General features: G+C 40.9%; 1 protein-coding gene across 6 annotated transcripts in view; it reads left to right on the top strand.

The window, feature by feature from the left end:
- The window catches only part of IFTAP (intraflagellar transport associated protein), a 79,510-nt gene that overhangs the window by 12,708 nt on the left and 39,084 nt on the right, over window positions 1–27,718 (top strand). For all 6 annotated transcript variants that reach the window (XM_089309532.1, XM_008269826.5, XM_008269829.5 and 3 more), the window contains one exon: window positions 3,930–4,079. In XM_089309532.1, coding sequence (XP_089165658.1) covers window positions 3,947–4,079 — 133 coding nt within the window. In that variant the 5' untranslated portion in view covers window positions 3,930–3,946. The remainder of the gene's footprint in view (window positions 1–3,929; window positions 4,080–27,718) is intronic.

Raw genomic sequence — 27,718 nt, 5'->3', positions numbered from 1 at the left:
GTACTACTGAAGTCTATTAAGGGTAAATACTCCAAATAAACTGATTTGAGAATTGGAAAAGAAGTTTACTGGCATTTCTATTGTCACTCTTACAAGATATTTACTGCAGTAGAAGCCATAGCCTGGCTGTTTCTGTTTGTTATTTGTTCAAGTAGATTGCCAGAGATAGTGTGAGCAAGAGATTGATATAATGCATTGTTGTAATTTTGCTGGGCTCCAATCCTGGAAAAGCAGATTGATGTTGAAATTCTTGTAATTAAGTACATGTCTCCCTGATAGTGAAATAATAGCCACCTTCCAGGTTATTTATCGATATTTATTATCTAGCTACTGCAACCATAATTTATTAAGCTTTGCATTGCTGAAGCCTGGCAGTACTTCAGGTAAATTTGCATAAGCCATAGCAGATGATTTTTCATATTCCTTATTTTTCAGGTAGCAATAGCTTGAAACTGTTTCTTTCATTTTAAGTTTATACATAGCTACACATTTTTCCCCCACTCAATCGTCTACCTCACTGTGTTTTATCTGGAGTTGTAATACATGAGGAATTATCTTGACTTATCCTTCTGCAACCTTGTTGCATTCAAAGTCAGAGTGTTCACAGTCACAGCAGATATACTAAGACTGGTGCATCATCATTGCTAATGTTTCTAGGGTGCCACGTATGCTCATTTAATCCTCATAGCAATCCTATGAATACACACATGACTTCGTAATTCTTTATCTGAAACTTGCCATCAGATGTTTTCAGAATTCCACAGTTTTTAGAGTTTAGAAAGGAAATCAATGCATATGCTATGTTTTCTACAAAATTTCCTGGGGGCCTGGGAAAGCAGCTCATAGGTAAGCCCAGCATATTTCTGCAGAGAAATATATGGATAGTCTCACTAAATAGAAGAAATAAAAGCCACGGGTACTCGCCTATTAATTCAGATCAGGTTTTGCCAAAAGATGAGTTTGCGTATCACCTTATGAACATTTGTTTTTTGTGATCTCTTTAGTATTTTGGAATTAAAATTAAGGAATGTATACTCGTACTTTTTTTAAAGATTTATTTATGTATTTGAAAGGCACAGTTACATACAGAGGGAGAGACACACAGAGAGTGCGTCTGTCTGCTGGTTCCCTCCCCAGATGGCTGCATTAGCTGGAACTGGGTGAGGCTGAAGCCAGAAGCTTCTTCTGGGTCTGCCATGTGGGTGAAGTGGTCCTAGGACTTGGGCAACTTAACCCACTGCGCCACAGCACTGGCACTAGCCCTGTACTGTTACAACCCTTTTTATAAATGAAGGGAGACAGGCCCAGATAGGTCAGGTAACTTCTCCCATATTACATAGTAAGTGGCTGAGCTAGGCTGTGACTATGTGGCTATTTAAAAGGATAGGTTAGATCTGTGCATACTGATATCATGATAGGTCCATGATAACTTATTGAATTAAAAAGTTGCAAACAATAATGTATATAATGTCCCATTTTGTGAAAAAAAATTTCTATCATTTTCTGTAAACATAGAGACAGAGTTTACCTTTGATGGGATTTCTGAGACCAGGAGATAATTTGGACTATCTTTACATTTTTACCTTTCATACATTGGTTTGATTGGTATAAAAGTGTGTAAAGGGGGGCCGGTGCTGTGGCATAGTGGATAAAGCCACCGCCTGTGGTGCCGGCATCCCATATAGGTGCTGGTTTGAGTCCCAGATGCTCCACTTCCAACCCTGCTCTCTGCTATTGCCTGGGAAAGCAGTGGAAGATGGCCCAAGTCCTTGGGCCCCTGCACCCATGTGGGAGATCTGGAAGACATTCCTGGCTCCTGGCTTCGGATTAGTGCAGCTCTGGCCGTTGTGGCCATCCGGGGGGTGATCCAGTGGCTGGAAAACTCTCTCTCTCTCTGCCTCTGCCTCTTTGTAACTCTGCCTTTCAAATAAAATCAATTTTTTAAAAAAAGTGTATAAAAGGAATTGGAGAAGAAGAACAGGTAATATATTTTCTCTCGTTTCAGAAAAATAGTAGAAATCTTGGCACTCTCTCTTCCTGCCCTTACAATAATGGAGAACCCCATGTATTATACTGGTCATTTGGGCAGTAATTACTCTTCTGGTTTCAGTAGATAGTCAATTTTCCTCAAAGCTATGTAAGCATAATATTTCATACAGAACAAATGGAGTTTAACAAGATGAAATAGCACAAGTGGAAACAAAGTTCAAACTATGTCAGGATTGAGGCTGACAGACATTTAGCTAGCAGTGTTGTAAATTAACTGACAAAATAGAGCAGCCAACAGGAATGTGAATGGGATCTTCAGCTACATATCAAAAGTACAGTATTTAAAATATGAGGGTTAGTCAACTCTCTCCTAATCCAGGCTGTATCTGGAGTCTTGTCTTCTGGTCTGATGGCATATTTTTTTTTAAAGATTTATTTTATTTATTTGAAAGGTAGAGTTACACAGAGAGAAAAGGAGAGTGGGGGGAGAGAGAGAGAGACAGAAAGAGAGAGATTGTCTGAGACAGTCTTCCATTTGCTGGTTCACTCCCCAATTGGCCTCAACTGCTGGAGCTGTGCCGATCCGAAGCCAGGAGCCAGGAACCAGGAGCCAGGAGCCTCCGCTGGGTCTCCCATGTGGGTGCAAAGGCCCAAGGACTTGGGCCATCTTCCACTGCTTCCCCAGTTCATAGCAGAGAGCTGGATTGGAAGTAGAGCAGCCAGGACTGAAACTGGCGCTGATGGCATATTTTAAAGGGATGCAGAAATGTGAAGTCTTTTCCAGGTAGATTGGTCTAGGACCTCTAAAACACCAGTGAAGTTATTATGCAAGTTTAACGGAGTGTTTGGCCAGCTTCTAGCAATATTTGGCTATTGTGCCTGCTTGAATGAGTAATGTTAGTTCCGGATGCATTGGCTGCCAGCTGCATGCCACATGCTGAACTGTGAAGCATTTGGGATCCAGAGATGAAAGGACATAGACTCTGCCTGTCCAAGTGTAGTAGAGGACACAGATATGTGCATGGCTGTTTCTAATACAGCAGGGTACACAGCACAGGGAAGTCACGTCTAGTTCTCCCTGTGGTGGTGGTGGGAGATGAGAGGGTGAAGCCTGCACAGAGAGCAGGTTCTGAGCTGGGTTGGGAAAGAGAAATTTATCTCAGTAAATGAAATAAGAAGATTAAAAAAGGACAGCATGGATTTTTTCGAACATTTGAAAGGATGCCAGGTATGAGAAGGGTGGAAGTTTCTGAGTACAACCTCAGAGGCTCAGGGACCCACTGGGGTAGGGTACAGGAAGATGGATTTAGCTTCAGTCTTATAACTTTTTAGCAGAACTGTCCAAAGGCATCTTCGGAATGGTCAGAGTTTCCAGTGCCTTGATGTACTAAATCACAGGCAAGGGAACTGCTTGTCAGCTGCCGCGCAGGAGAGGAGGGTGGCGGGGAGCAGAGTGGAATGCTGAAGGGCAGCTCCTAGAACAGACGTTTCCCTCTCCCTGCTCGGTGACTATCTAGGGCTGTTAGGATAGCTAGCATTAAAGAACTCTGAACGGCTCCTGATACAAAGCAAGTGCCAAATGATTTTCCAATAAATACTCGCTCTTATAGTTGGTTGTCATTGGATGGGTGGTTTGTTGAGGTACTCTGTAAAGTTCTTCTCACTTTGAAAGGCTTTGTATTTCTAATCATGTAATCGTATAATGATGTTACTGTGAATTAAGAAGATGGTGATGAGGTAACTGAAACAAAAAACCAAAATCGGGATAGTAATTCAGCAGCAAAGAAATGAGTAAAACCCTGTGTGCTTCATTAGAGTTCTAGTAACTGGATCTGTCCTTTTGGAGCCTTGGAATCCTCCCCCTCCCAGCCCCCATCGGCAGTGTTTAACAAGGGCCTGGCACTCCATGATTCTAGCTCTTGCATTTCTTTGTCTCATAGATAAAGTGGCCTCGTGAATGCCTGCCCAAACATCAGATTTGAAGATAATGGATGAAGATCGCGTAATTGAAGAAGTCTTGGATAAGTTTGTTAATTCTCATGAGCAAACATATGAAGAGTTTCTGAGCACTTTTACTTATCTTTCAAAAGGTAAAATGGGGAAGTAAGTTTTCTACAATAGTAGAGATCAAGAATGTTTAAAGAAATGTGGTTAAAATTTTTTTTTAAAGATTTATTTATTTGAAAGGCAGATTTATGGAGAGGCAGAGGCAGAGGCAGAGAGAGAGAGAGAGAGAGTCTTCTATCTTCTGGTTCACTTCCCAAATGGCTGCCATGGCCGGAGCTGTGCCGATCCAAAGCCAGGAGCCAGGAGCCAGGAGCTTCCTCTGGGTCTCCATCTTCTACTGCTTCCCTAGGCCATAGCAGAGAGCTAGATCAGAAGTGGAGCAGCCGGGACCCAAACTGGTGCCCATATGGGATGCCGGCACCGCAGGTGGTGGCTTTACCTGCTGCACCACAGCACTGGCCCCAGAAGTTTTAACATTTAAAATTTGTACATATTTATGGATTACTTTGTGATGTTTCAGTACATGTATATATTATGTAATGTCCAGTCAGGTTGCATTTATCCTTTCAAACACTTAATATTTCCTTATAGTAAAAACTTCCAAAATTCTATCTTCTAGTTTGTTTATTTTTTCATAGTGAAAGATACAGCACATTAACTTTATTTACAGTCACCATGTTGTGCAACAGAACCCCAGAACTTCTTATTGTTAGCTAGCTATAACCTAGAACTCGTAAATCAATCATTCCCCATTCCTGTCTTCCTCCTTCCCTCCCCAGCCTCTGATAACTTCAATTTTACTTTTAAATTCTATTCTGAGGGTGAGATCATGTGATGTTTGTCTTTGTGTTCTTGTATTATTTCAGCTAACATAATGACTTGTAATTCTTTCTGTGTTGTTGGAAATGACAAGATTTAATCCCCTTAAAAATTTATGTTATTTTATTTATTTACTTATTTAAGAGGTAGAGTTACAGACAGAGAGAGGGAGAGACAGAAAATAAAAGGTCTTCCAAGTGTTGAAGCAGAGCTGAGCCGATCTGAAGCCAGGGACCAGGAGCTTCCTCTGAGTCTCCCACACGGGTGCAGGGGCCCAAGCACTTGGGCCATCCTCCACTGCCTTTTCAGGCCAGAAATAGAGAGCTGGATCAGAAGAGGAGCAGCTGGGACATGAACTGGTGCCCATATGAGATGCTGGCCCTGAGGGTGGAAGCTTGGCCTACTATGCCAACAGCACCAGCTCCCAAGATTTAAATGTTTTTTTGTGAATGGGTAATATTCCCACTGTGTGTATGTGCCACATTTTCAAGATAAAGAATTTGCTATAAATGCATGTCTTTGATGCCATTTCAAGAAGACTATTTCTGAGCATTCAGCCCATTCCTTTAATCAGGTCATTGTTAATATGGCATTTGTAACTAATATATATAAATACCAATGCCTTTATACATCCAAAAATTGCATTATAGACTCAAAGTCATTGAATTTGATAATAAAAATGACCTGAGGGCAGGCATTTTATGTGGCTGATAAGATCCACCTAGGAAGCCCACATCCCGTATTAGAGTACCTGGGTTTGAGTACCAACTCCGCTGCTCCATAGCCCAGCTTCTGGCTAAGGTGACGCTGCGAGGCGGCAGATACTGGCTCAAGTAGTTGGGTCTCTGCCAGCCATGTGGGGAAGCTGGATTGAGTTCCCAACTCCTGGCTTCAGCCTGACACAGTTCTAGCTGTTGGAGGCATTTGAGGGGTGAATGAACGGATGGGAGCTCTCTTCTGTCTGCCTGCCTGTCTCTCCCTGTCATTCTCTCTTTCAAATAAATAAAAATTCAATCAAAAAGTTAAAAAATGACCTGAGAAATAATTTAGTATAATCCTTTTAATTTGGTTTTTTAAGAAATGCAAGTGAAACAGCAGAAGCTTTATTGAAAGCTTAGGAAATATAGGTATGAAGTTATACCGTACACATTTGAATCCCAGCCTCAACCTCATACTATCTGTGTGATCTTGATGAAGTACATATTCAGTGAAGGGGGAATAGAAATAGTGCCGCCATCAAACCTTGATAAAATATTAATTGAGATAATTGGTATAAAGCTGGTTTGCAAGGTGGCCGACACATTGTGAGTACTTCTTAGATGCCAGGTGTTCCTATTGTTATTGTGACGCTGCCGCCGCTGCCGCCGCTGCTGCTGCTCCCTAGGCAGTGGTTTTTACATACCCGAAACAACTGTTCATACTCAAAGTGTTCAGCTGAAGCTGAAACACCAAACCAATATGTGTTTCATTGTGTGCTTTATTGTTTTCTAATTGAGTCAACATTTAAAAGCCGAGTAATTTTGCTTGAAAATCTTGATTTGTCAGTTTTCTCTGCACCAAGTGAGAAGATTGTTGTCTGTTCCTTGTGCAGTGGTAATAGCCACCAGCACTCAGGAGCTCTTGCCCTGTGGGCTCCCTGGTTTGTCATGCACTCCGGCACTTACACTGTCTGAAAATGTGGGCATACGTTTTCTGCTTCATTCACTTAACTGGCTCTGTGGGCATTTGAGTTGTAATCTCTGTTCTGTGTTCTACTGCAGATTGTCATTGGCTTGCTCTCAACTTGGTCCTTTCTGGGTCGTTGATCCCTGTTTCAGGATCCATGTGAAGCTGTTGCTTCTGCACACAGCTGCACTTGTAGCTCACCTGAGGACCTTGAGAATATGTTGGATTCAGAGCCCACCCCACAGCTCAGCTGGGGCCAAAGAATCAGTATTTTGTAAAAACTCTTCTGGTGATTGTAATGTGTACCCAAGGTTGAAAGTAGGGAGTTTCATAATCTCCGAGGTTAGGGCACTCTTTCATGATTTTCATGACATTTCATGATTTCACGTCATGGTTCATGTGCCCTGAACAAATGTGAAAGAAGGGTAGTTAAAATGAAGAAAAGGAAAAATGATTCTGACCTGTTTCATAATGCAAGATATAGGTTGTATATCCCTAATCAAAAAATCCAAAATCTGAAATGCTGTAAAATCCTAGACGTTTTGAAGGTCGATATGATGCCCAGAAGCAGAAAATTCCATATCTGCCCTCATGTGACAGGTGACAGTCAAAATGCATGTGTGCTACAAATATTGTGTAAAGTTACCTTTAGGCTATATGTATCTAGGTAAATGAGAAACATATGTAAATTTTGAGTTTAGACTTAGGTCCCATCGTTGAGATACGTATATGTATATGCAGCTAGTCCAGAATCTTAACTCTGAGATATTTCTGGTCCCAAGCATTTCAGAGAAAGCGTGCTCAGTCTGTAGAATATCATTAATACCTATTTTGTTTATACTTGAAAAACATGGACTGTGGTTTTTGTTTGCATGTAGGCAAATGGAGAATTCAGGAAATATATAATTAACTTGGAGTTGTCTGTTAATGATATGTTTTCACATGATATGTGGATCAAGTTATTCTTGATAATGGCTAACTCATCTTTTAGTCCATGAACTTGGGTTTAGGAAGATGCTTGTTTTGTTGAAGCATAATGATTTATGATTTCTACTTTCTGGACTCAGACATGGCAGTGTGGATGACTGGGGAATGGTGGTAGAAAGAAGGGTAATAGTGACAGAATTTATGGATTTTAGTATGCCAGTGGTATTTTGATACTCCAGATTATTTTGGAAATTATTTGTCAGACTGACTTTATTTTGAGCTAGAACCACAAAATTTTATGTTAGTACTAACTACAGATAAACTCAGTGATATATATATATGTGTGTGTGTGTGTGTGTGTGTGTGTATACATACATACATACACACACAGATGCCAAAGTTGAAAACTGTCAAAATCTGTGCTGTGTTTCCTCTTTGTGTGTCTTTCTCTTGACTCTTGTTCACATGTATCCTACTAACTCCTGAAAGCTTTTCTGCACTGACTTCTAAGTCTGTCAGCACACGTCCTGGCTGGTAGAACAGCCCAGGAGGGATTGAACCTCATCCCTGAGCTTCAGATTGTGCCAAGAGTGACATTTCCAATGTAAAAATAAAAGTGATTTTGTTCTGAGCACTTCAGTCTTTCCTTCTTTATATACATTGCATATGAACATTAGACTAAAAATGTAGAAAGAAAGAGGCAAAAGTAGCAGGTTTGGTACCAGATGAGATGAGATGAGATGAGAGAGAGAGAGAGAGTGAGAGAGACAGAGAGAGGGAGGGAGGAAAAATATGGATTCCAGGAAAAATTCCATTTCAGTGTTTTGGGTTAAATTTACTTAGTTACTGGTAGTCCTGTATATGAGTCTAAGGGAGGAATGAAGAATGTGGTTTTCATTTTGGATTAGTTGAGCTTGAGGTGCCTTCTGGATTAGCTACAAAGAAGCATTCAGCAGAAAGTTGAACATACAGTCCAAGGGCTGGGGAAGCTGTCCAAGCTGGAGAAAAAACAGTTGAGTGTCAGACCACACAGGGCCAAATCTAACTTTATTTTGTACCCTGGAAGAGTAAAAATTTTTTGCAAGGACTTTGATATTTTGAAGGGGGTTACAGTTTATTTGTTTCTGGGGTAAGGAGTCTTCTGTTTTCCGATTCTGGTGAGATCATTGCATGCTGAGAAGGAAACTGTTGCAGAGGCAGTAGCTTCATTTGAATTCAGTTTGGAGCCTCAAATTGAGCTGAAATAAATGATGACGCAAGTCACATAAACTGCATCTCCAAGCATACTAGTTTTTTCCTTTCAAAATATCCCCAGGCGGCACTTCACATTATAAACTAATGACCTGAAAAAATTCCTCTTAAAGCACAGAGTTGTGAGTGCAAAAATATGTCTTAAATCAGTAATCCCCTCCCCTTCCCCGCTGCCAAACATTTAAATACCTTCTGAGAGACCAAACGGGACTTCAGGGCAGGCCTGAGTTGAGTGATAGCCAGCAGAATCGATCTAGTTTAATAAGGTCATCTCTGTTTATGAAAAACGTCAAAGCTATTTCTTCATAGTTCCTGTTTCATGCCCTTCCTCCCAGGCCCTTCATTTGTCTCCATGTGCTTGCTTGTTTTGCTGCTGGGAGTGAATCTTTGCTCCGTGAAAGTGGTTACCACCACGCATACATGTACATTTCTTCAGTAAGTTTGGTTTCTCAAGTCCATTACCATTTCCACTTATGGACTGTTCTATTTATTTTTATAATAGTTATGTGCCAGAATGCTTATGGGATTAATTTTATTTCCAAGACTGTTAAAAGGGTCAGTAATCCTATTAAAAATATTTTCTTAGAAAAATTAAATTATAGCCTTATTGAAAGAAATTCACATTACTGCTTCACACTCTTGGAAAACAGTTGGAAACTGCTAATATTGAAGCATAATTCTCACTACAGTATATTTATGTTCATCATGTTATGGACTTTTTTCTCTTTTAAAGCAATTCTAGGTTTTTTAAACTGTAGTACTTATTAGATAGTAAATACAATGTTCTTTCTTTTTTAAGATTTATTTTATTTATTTGAAAGAGTAACAGAGAGAGGTAGAGAGAGAGACAGAGCGAGAGATCTTCCATCTGCTGGTTCACTCCCCAGATGGCCGCAATGCCGGAGCTGTGCTAATCTGAAGCCAGGAGCCAGGAGATTCTTCTGAGTCTCCCACGAGGGTGCAGGGGCCCAAGGACTTGGGCCATCTTCCACTGCCTTCTCAGGCCACAGAAGAGAGCTGGATTGGAAGAGGAGCAGCCAGGAGTAGAACCGGTGCCCATATGGAATGCTGGTTTTTCAGGCCAGGGCTTCAACCCTCTGTGCCACGGCGCTGGCCCCAAGATAATGTTCTAATACAGTTTTTAAAGACATGTTAATTATTAGTTTTGAACAGTTACTTTTGAATTGTCAGTAATGTCTTCAGTTCAAGAGGACATATTTTTACAAGATGTGTTTAGAAAATCAATAGAAAGATTTTTTATGTATAAAAGCACTAAGCACTTGGGCCATCTTCCACTGCCTTCCCAGGCACATTAGCAGGGAGCTGGATTTGAAGTGGATCAGCCTGGACTTGAACTGACACTCAGATATTGGATTCTAGTGTCGGGGGCAGTAGCTTAACTTACTGTGCCACATGCTAGCGCCCTCTCATTTCTTTCTTAAAATATCTAGAATACAATTTCCCAAATGATTTTCTGAGTTTCTATTATCAACATACAATAGCAACTTTCTATTCACTGTAACGTTTGTCTCCTATAACCTATTTTCTTACATGTAGATCAAAGGTCTTATTTCAGATTTTAATGTGTATTTTTTTTTAGTTTTCTTTGTGTCCTTCTCATTTCAATTGTAATACTTCATGCTTTAGCATTTTATTATCCTTTTACAATGTCTTTGAAAAAAATTTCTATTAATTCAAGCTCTCTTTCTTCCATAATACTTGTTAATGTTTGAATTAAATTTCCCATTAGGTAAACACTGTGTATCTGGAAGTTAAGGACAAATGGCCATGCCAGTGGCTTTATAGAACTGGTGGTGTTTTGGCTTTTGATAGTTGCAAACTCTTGGAGTTCGAATACCCAGAGCTGGACCTGGCTAAAGTGAGGATCCTGGAACTGAATCCCAGGTCCCGCATGTGGGAGGTAGGGATCCACTTGAGCCGTCACCTGATGTCTCCAGGGTACATATTAGTGGCAAGCTGGAATTGAGAACAGAGCTGGGATTTGAACCCAGGTACTCCAATATGCGCAAGCATTCCAAGCGGTGTCTTAACTGCTAGGCCAAACATCTGCCCCTCAAAATCTGAAAGTTTCTGAGTATCATGTTAGTGCTCAGAAGTGTCAAATATGAAAGACTTTCTGATTTTGGGTTTTTGAATTAAGGATGCTCAACCAGATAAAGTCTATGCAAATATTCTAAAATCTTAAAAACTCCACCATCTGAACATTTCTAGACTCTTGACAGTTACTGTACATTATCAGTATCAGCTTGCTGCGGTCAGTTCAAGGATTCAAACTGTAGACAGCTGACCTTCCTCTGTTCCATTTGCTGTCCTCCCTGTGTACCCAGCACTGAGACATTTGGGAGCACAGCACTTGTAGGAAACTGGTGGAGTGGAAGACCGATGGCAGCCCACATTTTCTAAGGAGCGGGAGGGAGGAAATATGAGGGAACCCGCCCACTGCATGTCCGCCAGCACTTACTCAGGCCTGAGTGTTGTGCTTCAATGGATCATCTCAACCTAGGTGAGCGTGTTGGTTTAACATTTTAGTTTCTACTATTCATATTTTACAGAGGAGGAAACCAAGACTTAAGGTTAAAGTGACTTGATGTTATGGACTGAATTGTGGCCTCCCCAGCCTCTAGACTTACATGTTGAAGCCCTAACCCCCAGTGCAACTTTACTGGGAGATAAGGTCCTTAAAGAGATAGTAAGTGTTAACTGAGATCATCAGAGTGGAGCCTTAATTCAGTGTGCCTGATGCCCTTATAGGAAGAGGAAGACAGACAGCAGGGAGGTGCATGTACAAAGAAAAGGCCAAAAGACCCTGGAAGACACTGTGCGAAAGTTGCTGTCTGCATGCCAAGGAGAGAGACCTCAGGACAACCAAAACTGTCCATACCTCAAGCTTGTACTTCCAGTCTCTGGAACTGTGAAGAAATACAATTCTGCTGTTGAAACCACCCAGTTTGTAGTATACTGGCGTGGCAGCCCAAGCATGCCAAGGGTCATGTAACTGGGTGGGAGTCGAGTTGGACTGCGGCTTACTCGGCGTGGTGTCAAAGCCCATGCTCTGAACCTTGGTGTTTTCTGACTTCCTCACAGCACTGAGCAGTTTTCTCAACATCCGGGAGGCACTGGCATGTAGGGATTGTGAGCCGTGGGAATGGGTGCACTGCCTCTGAACATGCTGGTTTTGTCTTCTAGAGTAGGAAGAAGGATGACTTCTCATTGGTTTTGTTCATTACTGTTACTCTACTGCTTAAAACATTGCCTGGTAATGTGGAATGAGTGGATGCTTAATAAAGATTTTTGAATAAATGAATAAAAAGAAAGCAAGAAGGGGGCTGATGTTGTGGCATGGCGGGTTAAGCCACCACCTGCAATGCTGGCATCCCATGTTGGTGCCAGCTGCTCCACTTCTGATCCAGCTCCCTGGTAATGTACTTGGGAAAGCTGTGGAGGATGACCCAAGTCCTTGGGCCCCTGCAACCACATGGCAGACTCAGAAGAAGCTCCTGGCTCCGGGCTTCTGGCTTCAGCCTTGCCCAGTCCCAGCTGTTGTTGCGACCGTCTGGGAAGTGAACCAGTAGATGGAAGATCTCTCTTTGTCTCACTATAACTCTGACTTTCAAATAGATAAATAAATCTTTATAAAAAGAGCAAGAAAAGGTTGAATGCCAGACACAAAGACTCACAAGAGAACCTCTAACCCAGCCCTCAAGAACATCCACATGTAATGGACGGGAACAGAAAGGAGAGCCTGCCAAGGGGGACCATTCCGTTACAATTTGATGTACAAGCTAACTGGAAGACATATTAAAATTTAACAACGATCAAACAGTTTGAAGTTAGAGGCCAAGCAGGAGAAATATCCAGAAGCAGGGAGACCAGCTAGAGGCTGGGCAGAAGTACATAGGTGGAAGTCTGGACTAGGGTAGTGGAAGTGGAAATGGAAAACCAAAGGGCCTGTGAGATGCTGCAAGCTGAGCAGTGACAGTCTGGCTGTAGTAACAGGTGACTGACAGAGGAGCAGGGAGAAGACAGGGTTAAACCCGAGTTTTGAGTATTTTCCCTGGGAGATACTGAGAAGTTCAAATGACTTGTTCAAAGGTACACAATTCTCATTTCAGGAGTCTTTTATTTTATTTTTTTTTCCTTTATAAAGCATATCCTCTGTCAAGAGCTTAGAATCTTGGGTTGGGATTTGGTTTATACTTCTGGACTGATAAATTTTGAGTTATCAATTCAGCCAAAGGAATATCACCACTCATACTTGACAACATCCAAAAAGTATAATTAAAAATGAAACTGGTGACAGCACATAAAACACGTTTCCAAAGCTGACATATTTTCGTCCCCACAGCTATTCCGAAACCGAACGTTAGGATTGTATCTTTCAGCTTCTGTGGGGGTACAAAAAGGGAGGCTTTTCCCAATCTGAGGGATGAATTTAAAATCTGCTGTAGAAAAACACTGCAGAGAAAAATAGAGAAAGCAGCTGGCCCTCTTACCAATTTCAGAGCAGGCAAGGAATTTCAGTAGAGCATAAAAACAGCTTTCTCTCATAAAACACAACAAGAAAAATAATCCTTGCTGTGGAGCCTTCCGCAGTTATTTTCTGTCGAGGACTAGATGGAGACCAGAGGGCTTAACATTGTTGTGATGCCCTTGCACCTGGCAGATTGCCTGCCAGAGGAAGTTGGAACAGAACTGACCAGCTTCCCCTTCCAGGTGGCTTTTCAGCCACAGTTTCAGCATGGCTGGCTGTTACCAGTCACTTCATTCCCTACCCAACATTGAGTGGTGTTTTCAGTTCACAGGCCATTTGCAGTGTCTTTCTGTTTCCTTTTTTTCCGTTAGCCACATTAAAGAAAAAAAAAAAAAAAGGCAACTTGGGAAACACTTTTGTATATATGAAATGAGGAGTGAAGATTAGAATTGAAAATCATACAATAGGCAATAAAGTGATTTAAGAGATAGGCCATTGGTGTAATGCTACTCTCAAGGGAAACTGGGGAAGGCATCATAGGAGGACTTGCTAATGAACTAGGCAATTAAAAAGAAACTGATTTGTCATCCCAATGGAGAGAGTAAGGGAGTAGTGTTATTTTAAAGCTTTTTATTGAAGTGTATTTTGGTGTTGAAAAGGATAAAAAGGCGAGCAAAAAGCTGGTGGTTTCATATTGATCAATTCAGTAGCTATCTGTATGTGACCCCTGTATCACAACCTAACATCAAATTTCACATGGAACACTAAGGAGAAAAACCCGTATCAAACAAATACTCTGATTTATAGCAGGGTCCTATGGAAGACAGTATATTAGCAACATCAACCTGTTTTTTTCTCTTTGGGGGAACATCTGCAGATTGTAATTAAGCAATTTTCATTTGTTTCTCTATTTCTTTTGTCATCACTAAATCACTACACTTAGGGAACAAATTGACAAATTATGAAACACAGAAAACTGCTGGTTCAGTTGTAGCAGGAAATTTCCCTCCTCAAATTATGACCAATTTTGAGCTGATCGAGCCATTTTGTTTTAGATATATTAGCATAAATCTTCAGCTGAGCTTGTTATAATTCATATTCACTGTATACATGAGTATGGTTCATAGATAATTATTTGTTTTCTATGTCTGCTGTAGTTTAGGTTTAAATGGGTAAGGAAAGAAAATGTATTTAAAATGTATGACATCTTGAATTATCATTAAATTTATTTTTGGCAGTGTTTTTAATGCAAATTTTTACAATAAATATCTTTTCTAGTATGCTGTCTCAGAAAGTAATATATGAAAAAAGTTTTTTAAAAATTTGGTTTGCCTACCAATAAAAGAATTATTTTCTTTGGTTCTCTATATTTTTTTATAGAGAAACCATATGTGATGGCATATTTATGTATATATAAGTTAATCAAACTTGTATAGTTAAATGGGATTTTGAACTTTTATGAAATACAAGCAGAGAGCACAAGCCAAGTAAACTTATTTATTTATTTTTTAAACAAGATTTATTTATTTATTTGAAAATCATAGTTATAGAGAGACAGGGAGAGAGAGAGAGTGATCTTCCATCTACTGGTTCACTCCCTAGATGGCCAAAGTGACCAGGGCAGGGCCAGGCTGAAGCCAAGAACCAGGAACTTCTACCGTGTGGGTCGCAGGGGCCCAAATACTTGGGCCATTTTCTACTGCTTTTCCCAGATCATTAGCAGGGAGCTGGTTCGCAAGTGGAGCATCTGGGACTTGAACCAGCGTTCGTATGGGATGTTGGCGTTGCAGGCGGCGGCTTTACCTGCTACGCCACAGCCTCAGCCACAGCCAAGTAAACTTTTAAGATGGTCATTATCAACCTTTAAATAGCCGATCTAAACAATATTAAGTGGGTACGTGCTTGTTTTATATGCATTCTCTTGTAACTTGAGATATTATTTTTACTTATTGTTATAGGTAGTAATTGAAAGAGAAGTCTCAATTGTGCCACTTCAAACTGAGTTGGTTTTAAGACTGTTTCCTTTGATTCAATCCAGTGAGCACATATTCAAATCTGAATGGTTTAGCGAAAATGTTCTTTGAGCCATGGAACAATAATATTTTCTTTGAAATGGTCAGCTAAACCCAAAGGGATACAAACAGGAAACTTTATTTTAACCAAACTCCTGTCTTCCACAAATAAAAATCAAGCCACAGTCTGTCTAGAATGTGATTTTTGCTGTCTTCTTATTTTCTCTTTTATTTGTTCCTCATGAGATAGATTTAAATGACGTTTGCTCTCACTCCTGCAGCCCATTGCTTTCTTTTCACAGGGGGAAATCATTCTTCTATTTTCATGTGTTTTTTAGACTTAGCCTGACTTTGCGTGAATTTTGTATGCCTGAACCACTGATTAGAGAAAAGGGGTTGCAGTCAGTCATCTTATTCTGGATGTTGTGTTAAGTCCCTACTTATAATACCAGTCCAATTCTTCTTGCTAGTGTTGAGATAATTTCAGTATTGACTATTTCTGTTGTATTTTAGATATTGAACTAGAATCTGGGAATACAAAGATGAATGAAACAGAATCCCTGTTTTACCAGAATTCATCAGTTGACATATAATTCTTATTTATTATATATAATAAATATATAATTTATATTTATATATTTATTATGTAGTATAATTGTGATATTCCAAAATGTTCTGTATGTATGAAGGTAAAATAATAATCTGTGTATTTGTTATTGATTGTAGATAACACTGCATTGACTATTCTTTTCATGGTTCTTTTAAACTAATATCAAAAATGTTGTCTTTTCTTTTGAGGTTTCAGTTTTACACTGAATAAACATTCTGTGATTTAAGAAGAGAGCAAGGGTCTAGCATCATGGGTTAAGGTGCCGCCTGCGATGCCAGCATCCCATATGGGTGAAGGTTCGAGCTCTGGCTGTGCTACTTCCAATCCAGCTCCCTGCTAACACACCTGTGAAAGCAGTAGAAGATGGCCCAAAGGCTTGGGCTCCTGCACCCATGTGGGAGACCTGGAAGAAGTTCCTGGCTCCTGGCTTGGGCCTGACCCAGCCCAAGCTATTGGCGGCCATCTGGGGAGTGAACCAGTGGATGGAAGATTGATCTCTCCCACCTCGCTGTCTGTAGCTCTGCCTTTCAAATAAATAAATAAGTCTTCTTAAAAAATAAAAAAGTAATAAGAATGATTAGAACTATGGATTTTGAGACTTTTTAATTTTATTCAAGTTTTTTTTTTCAGATTTATTTGTTTATTTGAAAGGAATAGTTAGAGAGAGAGAGAGATTTTTCATTTGCTGGCTCACTCCCCAAATAGCCTCAACGGCCAGAAATGGGCTGATCTGAAGCCAGGAGCCAGGAGCTTCTTCTGGATCTTCCATGTAGGTGGCAGGTGCCCAAGAATTGGGCCATCTTCCACTGCTTTCCCAGGCTTAGTAGTAGGGAGCTGGATCAGAAGTGGAGCAGCACTCCAACCAGTGCCCATGCGCTGAGGCTTTACCTGCTAGGCCACAGCACCTCCCCAAGCTTTCTTTTTGTTTTAAATGAGGTATATCTTAGAGTTCCCTGAAAAAGTGAGAGTGTGAAAGGCATGTACAATTTGTCTGCTGTTTTTCATTATTTATTTGAAGAAGAGAGAGATTGATGCTACCCTCTGGTTCATTCCCCAAATGCTGCCTACAACATTTGGACTGTGCCTGGCTGAAGCCGGGAACTCAGTTTGGGCTCCCAGGTGGATGACACGAACCCAAGAACCATCACTTGCAGCCGAATAGGGTGCACATTAGCCAGAAACTGCAATCAGAGGCAGAGCTGTGACTCGAACCAAAGCACTCCTAAAAGGGATGTGGGTATATAGGGCGTCTTAACTACTGTGCTGAGTACTTACCCCTGTCTTCTCTTGAATTGCTTTAAGTTGTGTGCCAGTGGTAGAGTCTGAGATTATTACAAGTTTGTGTAAATGTTTGAAAACTCCTAAGAAGCATTTTTTTGCCAAAAGGAGGGAAACTTGTTTCCTTTAAATGTTTCCAACTTAGGATAAAGAGTTTGTCTTGGGCCGGCGCCGCAGCTCAACAGGCTAATCCTCTGCCCAGCAGCTCTGGCACACTGGGTTCTAGTCCCGGTCGGGGCGCCGGATTCTGTCCCGGTTGCCCCTCTTCCAGGCCAGCTCTCTGCTGTGGCCAGGGAGTGCAGTGGAGGATGGCCCAAGTCCTTGGGCCCTGCACCCCATGGGAGACCAGGAGAAGCACCTGGCTTCTGCTTTCGGATCAGTGCGGTGCGCCGGCTGCAGCGCACTGGCCGAGGCGGCCACTGGAGGGTGAACCAACTACAAAGGAAGACCTTTGTCTCTCTCTCAAAAAAAAAAAAAAAAAAAAGTTTGTCTTAAACAGAGGCATTTTTATGCAGGTAGGCAAAAGGGCGTGATCTTTTAGGTTGAAGAAATTTGGCTTTTTGAAGAGCTCATTGCCCTTATGTTTCTCATTTTGACACGGGCAGGGCCAATGCTACAGGAAGGGCACTGTTCTGTTGTTGAATTCATAATGCCTGGATGCTAGCCTAGGCATATACTAATTCCTGAAGACTACAGTCTGCTGCTTCCAACTCTCTAAATCTGTAGCCAGAGATGACTCTGCATGTTCAGTGTGTCTCATGAAATACACATAAAGGCCCTTGGTAGGTTTTAAAGACTTACTCAAGTATAAAATTCTATGATTAAGAGGACTACTTATGATATAAAAGAGGAACATCAAAGTTTGATATTCCAGAAATCTTGAATCTACAATGTAAAAAAATGTAAAATATTGCCAACAATGTTAGTTGCTCACACTCTATTCCTTGAAGTCCTTGAAACCAATCATGTGTTACACATATTATATGGTGAGTCTGTATGAGCATGTTCTACAGTATACTTCAGAAATAATCCTACACTGGCCTCTGGTGGATGGACTAAATACTATGTCACATGCTTTTCCAAATACAGGATATCATATCTCTTTTTATCATTTTCAGCGTTTAGGTTCTACTTCAAGAAATCATGGGAATCTTGCTTATGTTTATGTACAAATGACCCAGGAGATGTTTATTAAAATGCATGTTCTTAGAGATCTGTCCCAAATTCTGATTAAGTAGTTCTAGTGGACAGCCCAGGAGCTTTGGCTTTCAGACCAGCTTTGACAAATATGCCTAAAATCAGATAAAGCAGGAGGTTTAGGGAGACATAAGATTTCTTCAAAGTTTTGTGTTCATTTTGCAAATACTGCACTTTTCTAGGAGTAAGGTCTGCAACTTTTGTGCAACTGTGATTCTCCCCCACCTGAAGTACAAGAGCATTTATTTTACCTTACAGAGTATTTTGCTTAATGTCACTATTTTATATTCTTTAAAAGGCATTTTGACCATGAAAGAGTGGTAACAGTTTATAGGAATAATTATACTGTGACCCTGCAGACCTCTGCCTTGGAGGCTGGGATTTAATAGGTTAGAGAATTTCAAGGTGGGCTTTGGTTCAGCATATATTCTGCCTCAAGTCTGAGGATTATAGTGTATGTGTCTATAGGTCAGCCCTGCACCATCACAGGCAAATGAACTTGCTACTCCTTTGTATTGTTGCAAGAGAAACTATGTCTTTGGGAGCTTTTTGCCATTAACAAGTGTACAGGCAAGAGACCAGGGAGACCACACAGTGTGGAGGCCATCTTGTTACCTACACTTCCAGGAAATGCTCCTCCAATAATTTTGCTGCTTGTGGTAACTTTTCTTCTATATATTTAATATGTGAAGGTACTTGGTAAGTTTTAAAGACTTAATCAAACATAGATTTTTATGATAAGGGTAGCCATTTGTGATTAAAAAGATTGACATCAAAGCTAGTTAAATATTTAAGGACCCATGACATACAATATAAAAATGTTAAAATAGTTTGCATATTTCCTTCTTCATTATTTCTGGGAAAGACTTTTTAAGATGATGCATATAGGTATTCTCCTTAGTGGATTAGAAGAAATTTGTTTAGAGAAAATTATTTTCAAGTAAAACCTACAAATAAAATCTTGATTTTTCAATTTTTTGCTCATGGTAGAAAAGTTAGAAAATATCAAGAGACACCAGCACAAACACACCATACACACACACACACACACACAGCAAATAAAAGCACATATTCTTTCTATGGCAGAAGTGTTATCTACTCAATAGCAACCTGGAGTAAAGATTACATTTCCCAGTCTTCCTTGTAACTGGGTATAGTCTTTTAACTAAGTCTGTGCCAGCGAGATGGGAGGGGAACTGATATGTACAATTGCTGGGTCATGTTCTTAAGTCCTCTGAATTCCTTTTATCCATTTCCCCACTGTCTGGAAGGTGTCAGTCATTAGAGAAGCTACCTTAGGCTCAGAAATGGAAGCAAGCCGTGTGCTTAGGATGGTGGAGCACTCCACCCCAGCCTGGATCCCTAGGTCATCTCATGGAGCAGAGACCACCTACCTGGCCTAAACTTTTGCATGCATCCTCGACCATGTGGAGAGGGGTGGTGCCCAAGGGATGGCAGAACAGAAAGACAGTGGGAGCCTGGGATCTAGGATAACCGTAGACAACCCTACTAGCCCTGTATTACCTGCATCTATCCTGTAGAATACAAGAAGTAAACTTTGATCTTGTGTAAGTTATTAGTACTTTAGGTGTCACTCTCATATAAGCAAAGCTATATCCAATTAACTAATTGATCAAACCATAATCTTCTTAGTGATAAACCATGCATATAAGCATCCTTCTGAATTTTTCTATGTTTAATAATATGTACATTATTAATTAGCACATGTGAATACAATTAGTTAAAAACATGAGAGTTGGGGAAAACCAGAATTTCAATCATAGTTTTGCTATTTTCTAACTAGGTTGTCATGGAAAAGTTAATTAGCATCTCTGAGATTTAGTTTTATAATATATAAAATAGATATGCTAACTTCTACTTCATACACTTGTTAGTAGGAGATTGTTACAAATAAGGGGTCATCAACTAATTCATGGAAAATGAGTATTATGCAAAACCATACATGGATTTCAAAATTTTTTTCATCAAAATAAACTTACCTTTTTTTTTAAGATTTATTTATTTGAAAGGCAGAATTACAGAGAGAGAGAAAGAGAGACACAGAGAGAGATAGAGAGGTCTTCCGTCTGCTGGTTTCATTCCCCAAATGGCTGCAACTACCTGGGCTGGGCCATGCTGAAGCCAGGAATCAGGATCTCTATCCAGGTCTCCCATGTGGGTACAGGGGCCCAAGGACTTGGACCATCTTCTGCTGCTTTCCCAGGTGCATTAGCAGGGAGCTGGATCAGAAGTCGACTAGAACCAGTGCCCATATAGGATTCTAGTGCCACAGGTTGTGGCTTAACCCATTATGCCACAGCGCCAGCCCCAAACTTATCTTCTAATTCTGTTTTTCCATGAACTGTTTGAAGTTCCTTTGTATATATAAAATACATGTACATATTCATTTGCTTATTTCTATTTATAGAACTTGAATTATAGTAAAGGATTGACCTAATGTTTTCATTCCTTTTAGGGATTCAGAAAATTTATTATAATTATTTTATAAAATGTGATCATGCTATAATACTGTTTTTATAACTTGCTTTTTCATATCACGTTATGTTAGCATATATTTTCCTAACAAATATTATCAGTGATTTTATGAATTCATGGAATTCAGTTGTTTGTATGTGCCACTATTTGCATTATCCATCCTCTTTTCCTGGGCTTTTGAATTATTTCCATTTTTTGGCTGCTATATTCATTCAGTTAATGTTTATTGAACACCTCACTGGGAAGGTAAAATTGAATGAAGATTGGGAGGAGGAGTGGGTAGTTGGTCCAATGGTTAAAACATTGCTCTGCTGGGGCTGGCACTGTGGCTTAGTGGGCTAAGCCTCTGCCTGTGGCACCAAGATCCCATATGGGCATCGGTTCATGTTCTGGCTGCTCCTCTTCTGATCCAGCTCCCTGCTAATGTGCCTGGGAAAGCAGTAGAAGATGGCCCAAGTGCTTGGGCTCCTGCAGCTGCGTGAAAGACCTGGAAGAAACTTCTGGCTCCTGGCTTCAGATTTTCTCAGCTCCTACTGTTGCAGCCATTTGGGGAATGAACCAGTGGATAGAAGACCTCTCTCTGTCTCTCCTTCTCTATCTGTAACTCTGCCTCTCAAATAAATACATAAAATCTTGAAAAAAAAAAAAAAACAAACCACATTGCCTGGGATTCTTGCATGTCATATCAGAGGGCTTGAGTTTGGGTTCTGGCTCTGCTTCCAACTCCAGCTTCCTACTAGTGCACACCCTTGGAGATAATAGGTTCAAGTAGTTGGAGCCATGTCATCCATGTACAAGATCCAAATCCTGGTTTTCCTGGCTCCTGGCTTGGATCTGGCCCAGCCCTGACTGTTGCAAGAATTTGTGGAGGCCGGCGCCGCGGCTCACTAGGCTACTCCTCCGCCTAGCGGCGCCGGCACACCGGGTTCTAGTCCCGGTTGGGGCGCCGGATTCTGTCCCGGTTGCCCCTCTTCCAGGCCAGCTCTCTGCTATGGCCAGGGAGTGCAGTGGAGGATGGCCCAAGTGCTTGGACCCTGCACCCCATGGGAGACCAGGAGAAGCACCTGGCTCCTGCTTTTGGATCAGCACGGTGCGCCGGCTGCAGCGCGCCAGCCGCAGCGGCCATTGGAGGGTGAACCAACGGCAAAGGAAGACCTTTGTCTCTCTCTCTCACTGTCCACTCTGCCTGTCAAAAAAAAAAAAAAAAAAAATTTGTGGCGTGAACCAGTGGATATGAAATCTCTGTCTCTGTCTCACTGTGTCTCTGCCTCTGTCTGTCTACCTTTCAAAATAAATAAACAAATAATTTTTAAAAGAGGATTGAAAATAAGTCAGGGAGTTAAGCCTGCAGATAGTTAAGGCCTAGGGAACAGACAGAACAGGGGCCTGGCAATAGTAGTGCCCAGCCTGGGAGAGGAACAGTGCGGAGGCCAGTATGGCTGGAGGGGTATGAGCAAAGGGGAGAGGAACGGAAGCTGAGGTCTGAAGGCATGGAGGTGAGGGCAGCCCAGAGTTGGAGAGACTTGTAGATCCTTTGCACCATTTTTATTTATGGCCTTTAAAAACATTTTTATACATGGAAATGCTGGTTCAAAGATATGCCAAAATTTATGGCTTTGATTAAGCACAAATTTTCTAGGGAATATATTACACAGTTTTGTGGTGTTGTAGTGAAATCTTTATGTACAAACAATCGTTTATTTTGCATAAATTCTTAGACATGGAAATGCTGACTGAAAGATAAGCAAAATGTTATTTCTTTGAGTGAGTAAAACTATTGAGGGAATAGATTAAGTGTTTATTATAGGCAGAGGCATTATCACATAACTTTCTTAACTCCATTTCTAGTCTTCTATCCTGGCAGAGTGTTAAGCTCAGAGTGAACACTGGGTGCAGAACTTGCTGGTTGAAGACTTAAATATCAGTCACTGTCCCAGTCTTAATTGTTGCACATCTTTTGGAGTAGAGAACAAGTATTTTACTTAAGTTAAATATGGGGAGTATTTTCTTGATGGTGATGTCCCTGCTGTCCTCATGCTTACGTTTTAGTAGGAGGAGATAAGCAATGAACAATTTAGGAAGGCAATTTCAGATGATTTCATATAGATTTGAAGAAAAAATCTTACGTAATAAAGAGAGGCCCAGTTCTACAGCTGAGGTGGTACTAGTCGTGGAGATAAAGTGATTACAAAGTTGTAGCCTCAGTGAACACCTGCATTTCTCCTCTTGTCTTGAGGTGGAGAGAAGCTGAAACTCTGTCGTTAACCTCTGGTCTGATTTCATCATGTTGTGGCACTACATGGAACTGGATTAGTGATGATGGTCCTTGGATCAAACTCAATATCATAATCAAGGGGATATGGGAAAAATCCATATGTCTTTCAGTTGGTGGATGGATAAATAAATTGTGTTCTAGTCATACTATGGAATATTTGAAAGTAAAAAGGTGGGAAGTAATAATGTATACCACAACATCGATGAGCTTCCATAATATTATGTTAAGTGCATGAAGTTGGGTTCAAAAGAACACATATTTGGTGATTGGTCTGATAGTTAAGATGCAGGTTAATGAGCCCATGTCCTATATCAGAGTTCCTGGGTTTGATACCTGGCTGAGCTCCTGGTTCCAGATTCCTTCCAATGCAAACCCTCATAGACAGTGGCGATAATTCAATTAATTGACTATGTACCACCCACGTGGAGACCTAAAGTGAGTTCTCATTTCCAAGATTTGAGTTGACCCAGTACTGGCCATTGCTGGCATTTGGAGGGTGAACCATTGGATGGAAACTTGCTCTCTCTCTTACCATCTGTTTGTCTCTTATTGTCTTTCTGCCTCTCAAAGTAATTAAAAATAAAAAAACTAACATATGATTCCATTTGTAGGGAATGCCTAGAGAAGAGAAATCTATAACAACAAAAAGTAGATGAATGAGTGTCTGTGGCTGGGGGTAGGAATGGGGAATGACTACAGATGGTCACTATGCAACTTTTGGGGGGTGATGGCAATGATCTAAAAATTGAACTGTGATTATTGCATAACTCTGTATGTTGACTAAAAAGCATTGAATTGTACACTTACAATGAGTGAATTTCATGATGTATAAATTATATCTTAGTAAAGTTGTGGAGATGTAGAGGTATTGTTCATGAATACGTAGATCTTAGATCCTTCCCCTGGGTTCTCCCTCAGATAAGCATGTAGTCTTGTGACTCTGAGTTTGGCCTCAGAACTAGAGGGATCCTGCTTGTCTAGAGATATTTCTCATCAGGAAAATAAATGTGTAAGTTTTAAGTAGAAAAAGGACTAGTGAAAATTCAAATGCAACAGATTTTACCTTGTGTAGATGTTGTCACGAGCAGCCTTGCCCAGTTCGAGATTCTGGAGCTACAAGAAGTTATGCTCACTTATGCTGCAGCCACTGCCCTCTGGGCCACCTCCTTCTGTGACCTTTTTATTTATTAATTTTTTATTTTTGACAGGCAGAGTGGACAGTGAGAGAGAGAGACAGAGAGAAAGGTCTTCCTTTACCGTTGGTTCACCCTCCAATGGCCGCTGCGGCCGGTGCGCTGCCCGTGCTGATCCTAAGCTGGGAGCCAGGTGCTTCTCCTGGTCTCCCATGCGGGTGCAGGGCCCAAGTACTTGGGCCATCCTCCCCTGCACTTCCGGGCCACAGCACAGAGCTGGCCTGGAAGAGGGGCAACTGGGACAGAATCTGGTGCCCCGACTTGGACTAGAACCCGGTGTGCCGGCGCTGCAAGGTGGAGGATTAGCCTATTGAGCCGCAGCGCCAGCCCTTCTGTGACCTTGAATACATCAGTGGGAAAGGCAAGCTCATCTGATGGGGTGGGTATGTGTGGCCTTTCTGCACTCAATTGTAATCTGCTCAACAGTTTGAAAGCCTGTGGTATTATCCACTTGCACCATCACAGAGGCTGATAGAAAAGTAACACTGGGCATGCCAAATTAAATATAAAAGGATGGTACAGATTGCAGTGGAAAGATAAAGTGAATATTCTGTCATATCTAGAAGGCAGAAACATAACCACCTGGAGATAGTGTCTGCTTTTGTTTTAAACACACACGAAGAACTCACTTTGTAAGTTCTTTTTTCTTTCTTAAACCTTTCCTGTTCTTAGTACCACCTCCATAGCTGCAGTTTCCTTAATTTCTTACCTGAATTATTACCATAGTTCTATACTCTCTGCCTCTTGTCACTGAACCCCTCTGCCCCATTCCATCCCTTTCATCTTCTTAGAGCAGGGCTCTGTTGGAACTCCCAGGACCTGGTCAAGTACAGAGTTTTTGTCAGGCTCTCCAAGTATATCCTATCCACATGTCACTACGTGTGTGTTCCATCTTCCTGGAATATTTGATGATCTCAGGTCCTGTGCTTTCCCACTTTGGGGCTTTGCCTAGGAAATTTTCTCCTTGTGAAATAACCTCTCGACAGCGCTCACCTGCTGAACTTACTGCTATCTTTCAAAGTCTAGCCTGATGCCCCACTCCTGTGTGACACCTCTTATGGTTCTCCCAAACCCATTTTGATTTTCCCATTTTCTGACTTTATACCTCCTGTATGTTGTCTGCCATGGGTGCCTTCTACTTTGGTGATGTGTGTATATGGCTTAACTGCCTGGTTTATAAACCACCCATCTTGGTCACCTTGCACATGGTCGATGCCCCAAAATATAACTTTTTGAATTCAAAATGATCTGTGTAACTCAACTTCATAGATTTGCTTCCTGAAAAATAAACTTTAGCAAGTTGATATTCTTTAAGTGCCTAACATGAGACATTTCAAGAATTTCAACTTGCAGCTCTTCTGTCCCTCATCTAGGGCTTTTGACATACATTTTTCCAGGCCAGGTTTGTGCATTTGTGCCTCGGCAGGTTGATGGCTATGACTGTGAATAATGAGTCAATTATCATCCAGCCTGGGGAAAGCACAATTATTCCTGCCTGGCCAGGCTGAGGTAATCCTCTCCTCCCTGTGCCCTTTCAAATGAAGAACATAAAACAGTTGGAATGCAGAGCATTGTACAGGGAATTCAGACAAAACATTTGTGTGCTGAATTTAGCTACTTTGGATTTATTCTGATTTATGATTGATTGGTTTTTAAATTGCTTATTTAATCCTAATGACTGTCACTCCAGGGGAGACCACATCTCAAGGAAGCATGTGACCGAGAAGTGGTGGAAAGAAGTTATTCTGGACAAATCAAGAGCAAATATTATTGTCCAGAGAAACATTGCTCTAGGCTAGGAGTATAATGTGGGAAGCACCTCCTGACTTTCAAAGTACCCAGTCTTGTTACAAGCGTGATTGCTTATCCCCTATTCTCTTTGCAAAAGCCTTGTTGCAGCTGCCCACTGTGGCACAGAATTTCCCCTCCCATGAATTTTTCTTCCCTTCCAGCAACATATTCAATATCTCATCGTGACTGAGAGCATGCTCTTGATTTATATTGCTATTGACTGTAGCACTGAAGAACACACACTCTGAGGTCGCTGGTAGGATTGGGTCTTGAATTCTGATGCCACCTGTGCCGAACTGAACACTCTGCCACAAGTGTGGTAATGTTTCTCAGCTCACAGGCACTAGTTCAGTAGTAGTAGGGATGAATTTGAATGTTTTTGTAAGAAAAGTTTCTTTCAAACTTGAGTGCTCTGAAAATAATCACTTTTATCTGGAAGATACGTAATCAATCTTTGGTTATCATCTAATTTCTTAAGGCATCAAGAGTTGCAACCTTTTCAAGGAGTGTAACCTTTTTCTTTGGTCTGAAATTAGACATCATAGGCGTTGTGGTGGCCTCGCAAGGCAGATCTGTTGGAAGCTTGTCTGTTTGGTTTCAAAAGAAAATTGAAATTCCATTGCTTCAGTATAACGAAACCTTTAAAAACCTTTAGAAAAACTTTTGTCTCATCTGTATTGAAGTTTTGACTCAGAAATGCCCAAAGAAATGCTCTTTCAGGTCTCAATAACCTACTTGTTCTCTGAAATATTGCTGTTAAATTTCTAAACTGTATTATGTCTGACACTTATTTCAAAGCAAGAAGCATTAGGGATAAGATGAAAGGGTGGAAAAGGACTCTCATGAAAAAACAGAAGCAGAGGAAGCTGAGCCGAGCAGCTGGGTGGCACATTTGGATCGCTACTGGGGTAACCCTGGGAGCAGCATGTGGCTCTCTAATCAGCTTTCGGCCACTTCGGATTCTGTGCTGCACCAACATCTGCCTTTTAGACATTATCATATTGAAAAAGAACTTTTCTACCCTATCTCCTTCTGCCAAGATATTTATTATTTACTGGCTTTAAAAAATGATAAAAGCCACCATAAGGAGCTCTTCAAGCTCTTTGGAGGGATAGAGTATGTATTCTTGTGAAACTAATTTCAAAGTTTAGGAAGAAGCTTTAAACCGAGTTTAATCACAAAGAGAAAGTTCTTTCGTGCATCTCCTGGTATTTATGTTTACAAAAGAGAGAATTTAAAGAGTGGACAGACTTTTATTAGATCTGAGACCCCAACTAATAGTTCACCATCACCATAAGCAGCTGGGACTTAGTTTATATTTCAAAGGAGTTCGATCTTGTTGCCTGTCAAATGTCCTGGATGTTTTACTGGAAAAGGCAGAGGAATACCTTGAGTGACTGTGAGGAAAAAGCAGAATTCATGCTTACAGAACATCTGTTATTTTCAGACATCTCTGTGCTTTTCAAGTATGTGAGGAGGTAGACTATTGCAGCAGTGTTCTGTTGGAGAATATGTTCTATCCTAGATTTAGGTTGTGCTTAACTTTAAGGATAAGCATAGAGAATTGAAGTCTCTTATTAGAGCAGTGCACTGAGGAATGGAGGTAGCCATAGGAAGTTTTCTTCCTTTCCAATTTTGATGAAGTTTGAGGAGTCCTCTCATTCCTTAGTTAACTCAAGCATCTCCACACCTGCCTTGCTGCACCATGCTGCCACT

The sequence above is a fragment of the Oryctolagus cuniculus genome, chromosome 1 (assembly GCF_051225735.1).
Source record: "Oryctolagus cuniculus isolate XC-2025 breed Fujian yellow rabbit chromosome 1, ASM5122573v1, whole genome shotgun sequence".
NCBI lineage: Eukaryota > Metazoa > Chordata > Mammalia > Lagomorpha > Leporidae > Oryctolagus > Oryctolagus cuniculus.
The sequence above is the reverse complement of the archived record's forward strand: the minus strand, read 5'-3'. Positions and strand labels throughout refer to the sequence as shown.